This window comes from Pristiophorus japonicus, chromosome 7, assembly GCF_044704955.1.
Source record: "Pristiophorus japonicus isolate sPriJap1 chromosome 7, sPriJap1.hap1, whole genome shotgun sequence".
NCBI lineage: Eukaryota > Metazoa > Chordata > Chondrichthyes > Pristiophoridae > Pristiophorus > Pristiophorus japonicus.
Genome location: NC_091983.1, coordinates 106,948,377 through 106,960,868, shown reverse-complemented (window position 1 = coordinate 106,960,868; position 12,492 = coordinate 106,948,377). Strand labels below are relative to the sequence as shown.

Genomic DNA, 12,492 nt, shown 5'->3' with positions numbered 1-12,492 from the left:
CACGCGATTCTGGAGCGCTTTGCAGCTCCTTGTCTGTTTGGCGCGGCGCCCAGGGGGGCAGAGCCTACACTCACGCCGATTTTGTAAGTGGGAGGGGGCGGGTACCATTTAAATTAGTTTTTTTCCTGCCAGCAACGCTGCGCATGCGCGTTGGAGCGTTCGCGCACGCACAGTGTGAAGGAAACATTGGCACTCGGCCATTTTTGTAGTTCTTTGTAGCTGTTTAATTTTTGAACATTTTTTAATAAAAGCACATTGCCATCAGCACATCAGCACTGAGGCTTCTTCCAGCCTTCTCACTGTCTCCTTCCCCCCCCCGCGGGAACGAACGGGTGCCTCCTCCCCCCCCGCGGGAACGAACGGGCGCCTCAACTTGTGAGGCTGACTGCAGCATTCTCCGTGGCTGAAGCACTTTCACACAGGTAGGAAGATGGTTTATTTAATCTTTTCTTTGCTTATAAATGTTTATTCAGGTTGGATTTATTTGTATAATATTTGTAGAAGTATAAATAAGGATTTATTGTAGAATTTAATGACTTCCCCCCCCCCCTCTCCCTCCCCCCCACCTCGTTCTGGACGCCTAATTTGTAACCTGCGCCTGATTTTTTAATGTGTAGAACAGGTTTTTTCAGTTCTACAAAAATCTTCACGCTCCATTCTAAGTTAGTTTGGAGTACGTTTTCACTGTGGAAACTTTGAAATCAGGCGTCAGTGGCCGGACACGCCCCCTTTTGAAGAAAAAATTCTGTTCCAAAGTAGAACTGTTCTACCTGACTAGAACTGCAGTAAAAAAAATGTGGAGAATTGCGATTTCTAAGATAGTCCGTTCTCCACCAGTTGCTCCTAAAAATCAGGCGCAAATCATGTGGAAACTTGGGCCCTATAGATGGCCTTGCAGGACACCCTCGACCAGCTCTGGACTGAGAAGGCCCAGCTGCCGATGGCACCACCTCAGGCTGGAGGGCGGCAATCTGGTCTAGCTGGGTGACAGGCAGCGACAAGTGCAATGGCGGAGTGAAAGTGGTGGGATCAGAAATGTTATAATCTTGAGCGAGGATAGCAGGTTCCTGCTCCACTGACCCACTGCCACTCCCCCGGTGCAGTACCTCAGCATCCCCACCAATCTGCTGGAGCACAGACTGCTGGACTGCTGTGACACTATGTGATCCCCGGTCGATTGTGGTGGACCCAGCGGTGATGGCAGCAGTCAGACCTTGCGTGGCGTGCAGCTGAGACTACATGACAACACCGAGCTGTTGCATGGCATCAAGCTGAGACTGCATGAGAGCAGTCGGAGCAACCATGCGAGCAACCATTGACTACTGCGGCAGCAAGACAATGTGTTGCTTCCGCCTGTGCCACAATGGAAGCTGCCGCATCGCCCACGACATGCGACATGTGTTCTGAATCCACACGGTATGTCTGGGAGTCCACCACCGTCTGCATACTAGCAATGATGGGCTCCATGGTGTGCGTAGAGCTGTGTACAATGTGGGAGGCGGACTCCTCCACCTTTCTTATCACTTCTAACAGGCTCTCTTGCACCCTTGTTATTTCACCTATCATGTCTGAGTGCATGGCCATCACCCTTTGTGTGAATGCCTCCCCATCGGGGTCCTCATCTGAGTCCTCTGCAGCAGAACTCACATGCGAACTCACCCTCCGGGGAGATGGCTCCCGAGATTCCATTTCCCCATGACCGTGATGCAACCCGCTAAGCCCCGGTGCATCATCCAGTGCAGCCCCCTGCCCTAAGCTAACTTCTAAGGACCGCATAGTCCCAGTTCCTGAGCTGGTGTCTGCAGGTGAAAAAAAGCAGTGACGCAATGCTTGGCTCCTCCTTATTCTCATCTTCCTCTTTCTCTCCCTCATGACTGGGTTGGGGGGGTTCAGGCACGGGCTGCTCATCTGCTGGCTGATTATCTGAAAGCAAAAATGGCACAAGAGTCACGATAAAGTGAGGACAGGGGGCAGGAATGGAGCAAGGAAGACAGACAGAATGAGGAGTTGGAAAATGATAAGGCCTTCTGGTTTAACAGGGAAGTGGGATGAGAAGAGGGGTTAAAGATACCATTGTTGCCTCTAGCGGCCTCAATGTCTCCGCCGGCCACGGCGCCCACCACCTGTGGGCCAATGAGCTGCAGCACCCGTTCCTCCAGGTCAGAAAGCTGGCCCCCTCCAGTCCACTCTGCTGCATCCTGTTGTGTGCCATCTTGGCCTGCAAAGAAAGGAACCTCTATTAGTAAGAGTCCAGTTATGTATGTGGAACATATGCCTGCCGTGGTTAAATAGCTTTGAATATGGTCAAGGTGTGAAATGAGGCTGTTACTGTGAGTAGGCACAGATGGTTGGTGGTTGCCTGCTGGGTTAAGTGCTGGTTTGCAGAGTGTGCACAGACAGAGGCTGGTATGTAAGTGTTGTGCAAACATGTACTCACCTTGACCACCTGACTGAGGTTGTTGAATTTCTTGCGGCACTGTGTAGTGCTTCTATCGAACACGGTGCTTGCTGACTCCTCCGCAGCCACCTCTGCCCGCATGGTCGTAATGACTTGTAGAGTTGGCCTTCCCCCAGATGGAGGGAACAGTGCCTCCCTCCTTCTCTCCACTGCCCCCACCAATGTCTCCAATGCCAGGTCATTGAACTGAGCTCCCCTTGCATGAGGTATTGGAGCAGCCATCACAGACCTTTCTTGCAGCTCTCAGTCAACTCCAGAAATGATGAGAATGACGAGGTGCTGCCTGAAATGGCATCCCCTTTAAGAACTGGAATGAACAGCAGGCTGATTATCAGTGAATGAAAGTCAGCTGAAATTGGGTGCAGCCCCGGTAATAGTGCCCCTGCAGCGCCCCCTCTGAGGCCATTAGCACCTCAGATACCGCCTCACTGCATTTCTGAGAGAAAAATGCTCAATTTCCCACAATTTTGCAGACCATCGTGCCGGATGCTAAATGTTCAAATATATAAAAATTAACTTCCCAAACACGGCGCAACCGAATTTCACTCCTTCGAACTTTATTTCATTGTTTTTTCATCCCTTCCTGATTTTTCTCAATCAGTGCAGGATTATAAAATATTTTTTTCTCCCCTTACTTCCCACAATGGATTTGCATGGCCCCAATGCAAACATTAGTCCCTGCAAATGTCACAATAAACCTCATCCTAAACATGGTTAGCTCAGAATTTTTATTTAATGAATATAAAATAATGAAAAAAAATGTTTTTTTCTGGTCGTCACATATTGCAGTTATTATTTGTTATGTTTTATGGCTAGTTGTCGTGATTATAGGTTGTCATTTGTACATTCTGAGTATTGTGGTCCCACAGACTGGGGTAAATTTCTCAACTCCCATGATATGGTTCAAAGATGTGCAATGATTCCCTGGTCCTTTTCTATCTTGCTATCATATGATGTGGGATGTCACAGTGCATTCTGGTTTTGTAGTTCCACAGGTGCAAGGTGAAACCCAAGCCAAACTACACCATCCATGGCATAACATACACACACACTTAACAATCGACCTCCTCTTCCTTCAAATTTCGTCAGCTGAATATTTTTCTTTAGTGTCCAAAAGATTTTGCTCAGTTGTTTTACAAAATTATTTGAATAAAAGCTGTAGGACAAATTTCAAAAGCTTAACTCAGATAAAGTTTATTTTGCTTCTTTTAAAAACACAGAGTGTGTGCGAGAGAAAGAGAGGGAAAGGGTGGGTTGATTTTCATTTTAGTTGGAAGAGGCTGACAGTCAGCACCTGTGGATGAGGGGGAAGGGTTCTCACCGAAGCCCACGCATGGGCTGGCTGCTGACCGGAGTATTTTTCTGAGACCATAAAGAGCTCTCTTGCTGCCCCTGGCCCCACAAAAATAAAAGTTTAAAGATATTTTTGAGCCATTTTTTGGGTGGCCTCCAGCACTCCCTCAGAGGATCCCTGATTAGGTCGCTCAACCTCGGTACAAATGGGCAGAGGTCCTATGACATACATAGATCAGGGTCCTATGTATGATATAGAACCTCAATTTGCAAATTACACATGGTCTCCTGCCATGACATAGCCAGGCATTAACAAGAAAGAAAGACAAAGTTTAATATCTTGATAGATGAGATAGATAAAAACTCTCCCGCGTCGTTTCAGAAATTAAGTTTGAAATTTACCTGCAAGGATGTGATAGCGGAACAGGACAGATCCTCCATTTCAAGGTCTTTGAAAGTTTGTGGGTAGCGAGATGGGCACATCTGGTGGCTGGGTGCCCTTCTGCCATAAAATGAAGACTGGATACTGATGGTTGTTCTATGAGGGCATCGCAGTGAGATATATTCTCCATCGCAGGCATGCTCTGTGTAATTCCTCAAAACCCTTGACATATACCCTGTCAAAAGAAGATAGAAAATTAAAGCTAAAAAAAAAAATTAATAGGTTCAGGCCAACAGTAACAGCCCAATATTCCTTCTACAACATCCTGGTCCACTCTTCAATCAACCCCAACAGCCATCCACCTTCCCACTGCACCTTCCCGTGCAAGTGCAGGAGATGCAACATCTGCCCTTTCTCATCCTCCCTTCCCGCCATCCAGGACCCCAAACACTCCTTCCAGGTGAAACAGCGATTTTACTTGTACTTCTTTCAATTTAGTATCCTTGGCCCTCTCATATTTCTCACCTATATGCTGTCCTTGGCGACATCATCCGAAAACACAGAGTCTGTTTCCACATGTACGCTGACGACACCCAGCTCTACCTCTCCACCACTTCTCTCGACCTCTCTATGGTCACTAAATTGTCAGACTGCTCCAGTATTGGATGAGCAGAAAATTTTTCCAATTAAATATTGGGAAGACCGAAGCCATTGTCTTTGGTTCCCACCACAAATTGCGTTCTGTAGCCACTGACTCTATCCCTCTTCCTAGCATCTATCTGAGGCTGAACCAGACTGTTTGCAGCCTAGGCATCATATTTGACCCTGAAATTAATATCCAGCCATATATCCACAGCATAACTAAAACCATCTATTTCCACCTCCATTGCCCGCCTCCGCCCCGCCTCAGCTCTTCTACTGGTGAAACCCTCATCTATTCCTTTGTTACCTCTAGAGTTGACTACTCCAACACACTCCTGGCTGGCCTCCCACATTCGACACTACGTAAACTTGAGGTCATCCAAAACTCAGCAGCCCATGTCCTAACTCACACCAAGTCCCAATCACCCATCACCCCTGTGCTTGCTGACCTATATTGGCTCCCGATTAAGCAACGCCTCGATTTCAAAATTCGGATCCTTGTTTACAAATCCCTCCTTGGTCTCGCCCCTCCCTATCTCTGTAATTTCTTTCAGTCTCACAAACCCACAAGATGTCTGCGCTCCTCAAATTCTGCCCTCTTGAGCATCCCTGATTATAACTTCTCAACCATCAGTGGCCCAGCCTTCAGCTGCTTGGACCCCAAGCTCTGGAACTATCTCCCTAAACCTCGCTGCCTCTCCACCTCTCTTTCCTCCTTTAAGACACTCCTTAAAACCTACCTCTTTTATGAAGCTTTTGCTCATCTGCCGTAATTTCTTCTTATGTGGCTCGGTGCAAAATTTGTCTTGTCTTATAACACTGCTGAAGCAACTTGGGACATTTTACTACATTAAAGGCGCTATATAAATAAAAGTTGTTGTGGTTGTATTCACTGCTCACGATGCGGAGGCAGGATGATTAAATGTCAAAAGGAATAATGATCTGAGCAAATGGGGCTGGTAATGGGATGAGTAAAGAAACAAAAGATGGGCCTAGAGGAACTGTAAATGGCAACAGCAGAACATTTAGCAGCACCTGCTATCTGAAAAAATGGGAGCAGTGGTTATGATCTGAAATTGTTCAACTCAACATTGAAGGTTGTATTCCCAGCAATTGCTATTTTTTAAATGATAATTTATTTTAGTGGCTTAATTTCTAGGATGTGCCAAGATTACATAAAGATGATCTGTCATTTTCTGTTGGCAGACCTTAAGGACTTACTGATTGAGTAGTTTCAAAAATTTGGTAACAAATTTCAACCAATCATTGAGCTAGTCAACAGAAAACATGCACAGTGACTTTATATAAATGGGAACAGTAAGGACAGTGATACCTTGCCTGTGAGCACATTTGGAGTATAATCAGGTGAAGAAATCTCAAAGTTGTCTGTGTGGCCTAATTAGCCAAACATGAATAGCCGTTGCCTGATTCGTTTCTAGTTGCCCTGATTTATGGCTCTCACTTTGCTTACAGATACTTCAAAGAATAATTTAATAAAAGAAAAATACATCCTGTGTGTGTGAAGCATCAGATCTGAAGAAGCAGCGTTGCCTAATTTGTCGAGGCTTGCCATAAAGACAATCACAACCTCTGCCATTCAAAAGAACTGTAGACAGCTCAAGTTGCTGAAGAAATATCACCAAAGATATCTCATAAAGATCCTACAAATCCCCTGGGAGGACAGGCGCACCAACATCAGCTTCCTCACTCAGGCTAACATCCCCAGCATTGAAGCACTGACCACACTCGATCAGCTCCGCTGGGCAGGCCACATAGTCCGCATGCCAGACGCGAGACTCCCAAAGCAAGTGCTCTACTCGGAGCTCCTTCATGGCAAACGAGCCAAAGGTGGGCAGCAGAAATGCTACAAGGACACCCACAAAGCCTCCCTGATAAAGTGCAACATCCCCACAGACACCTGGGAATCCCTGTCCCAAGACCACGCTAAGTGGAGGAAGTGCATCCGAGAGGGCGCTGAGCACCTCAAGTCTCAACGCCGAGAGCATGCAGAAATCAAGCACAGATAGCGGAAAGAGCGTGCGGCAATCCAGTCCGACCCACCCCTTCTCTCAACGAATATCTGTCCCACCTGTGACAGAGTCTGTGGCTCTCGTATTGGACTATTCAGCCACCAAATAACTCACTTCTGGAGTGGAAGCAAGTCTTCCTCGATTCCGAGGGACTGCCTATGATGAGCATAGTCCAGTGATTAGGAGCTTCCAGAACAGAAGAAAATTTACGAATCTCACTTATGGAAGGGTGAACCCTGAGACATGGTGGTACATTATCTTTTGTACTGATCAAATAACAATTGAGACTTCCAGTTTAAGTTGTAAACAACGCGATAAATCTTCATTTTTAAAAAGTTAGCATTTGTTCATTTATGAAATGAAACAAATAATAAATGGAAGGCTTCCAGGCCCAACTCAGTCTGAGTTTACAGTGGTTATCGCTTGCTTCTTTCTGCACTTTTTCTTAATGTTTGATAGCTACAGCCTCATTCAATGGCTTGAATCTCTTCCAGGCAGCAGGAAGAGGTGCTATATTTGGCTTCTAGCAAGGACAATCAAAAATCAGCCAGAGTCCTTTCTCCTGATTGCTATTCATTGACTGCTGGAAAGTGCATGTGTATACGCATTAGATAAGGATGGGATCAACTTGGTTGTGATGTCTCCTACACTCAAATAGTCTACCAACACTCAGTGTATAGGCTCACATATAAAGTGATGTATGAGAGGATGCCAGAACCAATGCAGCCATACCTTAAGAGGCGTTAGTGCCTCAGGAGAAAAGGGATGACAATTGGGAAATAATTTTTTTTTTTTTAAAAGGACAACGTTCGAAGTCAAAATTCATCCAACAACAACTTGCACTTTTAACAAAGTAAAACATTCCAGGATGCTTTACAGGAGCATTATCAAACAAATGTTGACACTGAGCCACATAAGGAGATATTAGGGCAGGTGGCCAAAAGCTTGGTCAAAGAGGTAGGTTTTAAATAGCATCTTAAAGGAGGAAAGAGAGGTAGAGAGGCGGAGAAGTTTAAGGAGGGAATTCCAGAACTTAGGGCCTCGGCAGCTAAAGGTATGGCTGCCAATGGTGGAATGATTAAAATCAGCCTGGCTGCGGGCGAAAAACCGAGGCCTCACATGCAAATCATACACTGCCATTAAAGTTGACAAGGCCTGTGGGAAGCCCAGCCTCCCAGGTTTCCAGACCGCCTTGAAGCCCCACAGCTTCCCCCAACCCACCCTCCTCCTTAGAATCCAGCCCTATGTGCCCAAAGGGACATTTTGTACATTTGCTGGTGATTTTCTCCTAAATCCTTTGCTCATTAAAGTGAGAAAGATTACTGTTGTTAAATGAAATGTTTTCCCATTTCTAAGATCCACTATTATATAGTATTACAAAGTGTTACAAAGTATTTACAGCATAGAAACAGGCCATTCGGCCCAACAGTTTCATGCTGCTAGTTCTGCTCCACAAGCGCCTCCTTCCACCTTTCTTCATCTAACCACATCAGCATATTCTTCGATTCCTTTCTCCCTCCTGTGTTTATCTAGCTTTCCCCTTAAATACATCTATGCTAGTCACCTCATCTATTCCTTGTGGTAGCGAGTTACACATTCTAACCACTCTCTGGGTAAAGAAATTTCTATCTCTGTTGGATTTTAGTGATTGGGCCGAAAATTGCGGCCTCATCGGGTCTGTACGAAGTGCGCACGCACCCGACGAGGTCTCGCTAAAGCCGGTTCTCAGGGCGCGATGTGCATGTGCCGAGAACCGGCTTTTCCGATCTGTCAAAATTTCTTCCACGCATGCCCGGGAGAAGGACATCCACGCGGGAGAGATTGGGCTATTTGTTCAACTCATGCATGCCCAGCTAATCTTTTACGCCTGGTAAAAGCAGGCGCATGGCTTACTTTTATCAGCGTAACACATTTAAAATATCGAAAAAATAAATTTAATCAGTCATTTTTATATTAAAAACCCTGTCCATTAAGGTAACTTTATTTTTTACCCTATTAAAACACATTAAAAATAAATTCCAAAACATTTTTTTTTTCTAAAACATTTAATTTCAATTAATTTTAAATATGTGAGGTGTTTTATTAAATTTATTGTGCTGTGTTTCGGTGTTTTACAGGGTTATTCTCATTGATAGTAATGGGAACTCGTACAAATGCAGTTCCCATTATTATCAATGAGAATACTACCTAGTGATTGGTGGTCCATGCCCACTTGATTGCAACATAGAAGGACATAATACGTGGAAGACAAATCGTCCTTGGAATGGAGGAGGCTGTGAGGAGATCTCATTGAGGTATCTAAAATTTTGAGGGGCCTGGACATAGTGGATAGCAAGGGCTTATTTCCCTTGGTGGAGGGGTCAATTGCGAGGGGACATAGATTTTGTGCGCCCTACACGATTGCGATACCCCATGCATCACAACATTTTACACTCCACCCAAACTGGAGCCATCCTATCTCCTGGGAGAGGTAAAAAAAAGATAAAAACCCAGGCCAATTGGGGAAATAAAATCTGGGAAAATTCCTCTCCAACCCATCCAGGCAATCGAAACTAGTCCAGGAGATCACTCTGGCCATATTCGATTCCCTGCAGTACTTACCATCGTATCTGTGCCAGCCAACAAGAGGTTATCCAGTCTAATCACACTTACCAGTTCTAGGTCCGTAACACTGTCGGTTACGGCACTTTAAGTGCACATCCAAGCACATTTTAAATGTGGTGAGGGTTTCTGCCTCTACCATCCTTTTCGGCAGTGAGTTCCAGACCCCCACTACCCTCCGAGTGAAGAAATTTCCCCCTCATATCTCCTCTAAACTTCCCCTCAGTTACGTTAAATCTATGTCCCCTGGTTGTTGACCCCTCTGCCAAGGGAAACAGGTCCTTCCTATCAACTCCATCCAGGTCCCTCAAAATTTTATACACCTCAATGTGGTCTCCCCTCAGCCTCCTCTGTTCCAAAGAAAACAAACCCAGGATCTCCAATCTTTCCTCAGCCAAAATTCTCCAGTCCAGGCAATATTCTTGTAAATCTCCTCTGCACCCTTTCCAATGCAATCACATCTTTCCTGTAATGTGGTGACCAGAACTGCACGCAGTACTCCAGCTGCGGCCTAACCAGTGTTTTATACAGTTCAAGCATAACCTCCTTACTCTTGTATTCCATGCCTCGACTAATAAAGGCAAGTATTCCACATGCCTTCTTAAACACCTTATCGACCTGGTCTGCTACCTTTGGACATCTGTGGACCTGCAGTCCAAGGTCCCTTTATTTCTCTGCACTTTTCAGTGTTGTATCATTCAATGCGTATTCCCTTGCCTTGTAAGACTTCCCCAAATGCATTACCTCACAGTTATCCAGATTGAATTCCATTTGCCACTGTTCCGCCCAACTGACCAGTACATTGATGTTGTTATATATGTAAACCTGTAAATACCATGTTGAAACACCAAAGGGCTCATCTCACAATCCCTTGGGAGCACCTGCAGTTAAGGAGGCCTCACAGGGCTGGAGAGGCACTCTGGAGACCTGTAATAAAGGACTACGGGTCACACGTTACTTTGAGCTTACAGTATCTGGTCAGATTCTTTATTCAGACATAACAACTGGCGATGAAATACAGATAATGAACCTCACCGCAACAATGCAGTGAACAGTGGGCATCCTGGAGAAATTTTCAAAGGGAGATGATTGGGAAACCTTCGTGGAGCGACTCAACCAATACTTCGTGGCCAACGAACTGGAAGGAGAAGTGAACGCTGCCAAACAAAGGGCGATCCTCCTCACCATTTGCAGGGCACCAACGTATGGCCTCATGAAAAATCTGCTTGCTCTAGCGAAACCCACAGAGAAGTCATCCGATGATTTGTGCACACTGTTCCAGGAGCATCTAAACCCGAAGGAAAGCGTTCTGATGGCGAGGTACCGGTTCTACACATACAAGAGGTGAGAAGGCCAGGAAGTGGCGAGCTACGTCGCTGAGCTAAGACGCCTTGCAGGACATTGCGAATTTGAAGTTCACTTGGAGCACATGCTCAGGGACTTCTTTGTACTTGGCATTGGCCATGAAGTAATACTTCGCAAACTTTTGACTGTAGAGACCCCAACCTTGAGTAAAGCCATAGCGATAGTCCAGGCGTTCATCACCACCAGTGACAATACCAATCTCTCAGCACACGAGTGCTGTTGCAAGTACTGTGAACAAAATAATGTTGTTTTCGAATCGTAACATACAGGGCAGGACTCAAAATGCCTGCAGCTGCACGTCCGCAGATGTCTCACAGTCCACCATCAAGAGGGGTGAATACAAGGCCATTGACACCTTGTTGGCACTGTGGAGGTGATCATCGCTTCCATTCATGCCGTTTCAAAGGATACGTTTGCAAGGGCTGTGGAACAATGGGACAATCCAACATATGTGCAAGCGAGCTGCAAACCCTGCTAGTCCTGCAAACCACCATGTTGCAGAGGAGGACAGATCCATGGTGGATCACGACAAACTAGGGCCTCAGGCTGAGGAGGCAGAGGTATATGGGGTGCACACATTTACCACAAAGTGTCCCCCGATAATGCTGAAGATTGAATTAAATGGACTCCAGGTGTCAATGGAGCTGGACACGGATGCGAGCCAGTCCATAATGAGCAAAAAGACTTTTGATAAATTGTGGTGCAGCACGGTCTCAAGGCCAGTTCTGACTCCCATTCGCACTAAACTGAGAACGTACACAAAGGAACTGATTCCCGTAATCAGCAGTGCGACTGTAAAGGTCTCCTACGATGGAGCGGTGCACAAATTACCACTCTGCGTGGTACCGGGCGATGGCCCCACGCTGTTCGGCAGGAGCTGGCTGGGAAAGATACGCTGGAACTGGGACGATGTCCGAGCGTTCTCGTCCGTCGATGACACTTCATGTGTCCAGGCCCTAAGCAAGTTCCCCTCGCTGTTCGAACCGGGTATCGGGAAGTTCCAAGGAGCAAAAGTGCAGATCCATTTGATTCCGGGGGTGTGATCCATCCATCACAAGGGGAGAGCGGTACCGTACATGATGAGAGAGAGGGTGGAGATCGAGTTGGACCGGCTGCAACGAGAGAGCATCATTTCGCCGATTGAATTCAACGAGTGGGTCAGTCCGATTGTTCCAGTCCTCAAGGAAGACGGCACCGTCAGAATCTGTGGTGATTACAAAGTAACTATCGATCGTTTCTCCCTGCAGGATCAATACCCGCTACCAAAGGCAGACAACCTATTTGCGACGCTGGCGGGAGGAAAAACGTTCACGAAGCTGGACTTGACCTCGGCCTACATGACGCAGGAGCTGGAGGAATTATCGAAGGGCCTCATCTGCATCAACACGCACAAAGGCCTCTTCATTTACAAAATATGCCCGTTTGGAATTCGATCAGCCACGGCGATATTCCAGAGGAACATGGAAAGCTTGCTGAAGTCGGTCCCGCGCACCGTGGTCTTCCAGGATGACATCTTGGTCACAGGTCGGGACACCGTCGAGCACCTGCAGAACCTGAAAGAGCTTCTTAGTCGGCTAAATCGTGTGGGGCTCAGGTTAAAACGCTCGAAGTGTGTGTTCCTGGCGCCTGAGGTGGAGTTCCTGAGGAGAAGAATCGCGGTGGACGGCATCAGGCCCACTGATTCGAAGACGGAGGCAATCAAGAACGTGACGGAGCTGTGG

The 12,492-nt window shown here is 46.5% G+C and overlaps 1 protein-coding gene across 1 annotated transcript in view; it reads right to left on the bottom strand.

The window, feature by feature from the left end:
- The window catches only part of LOC139266825 (protein eva-1 homolog C), a 328,149-nt gene extending 323,859 nt beyond the window's left edge, over nt 1-4,290 (bottom strand). Inside the window, exon 1 of the mRNA XM_070884432.1 lies at nt 4,154-4,290. Coding sequence (XP_070740533.1) covers nt 4,154-4,234 — 81 coding nt within the window. The 5' untranslated portion in view covers nt 4,235-4,290. The remainder of the gene's footprint in view (nt 1-4,153) is intronic.
- Nucleotides 4,291-12,492: the final 8,202 nt, after the last annotated feature.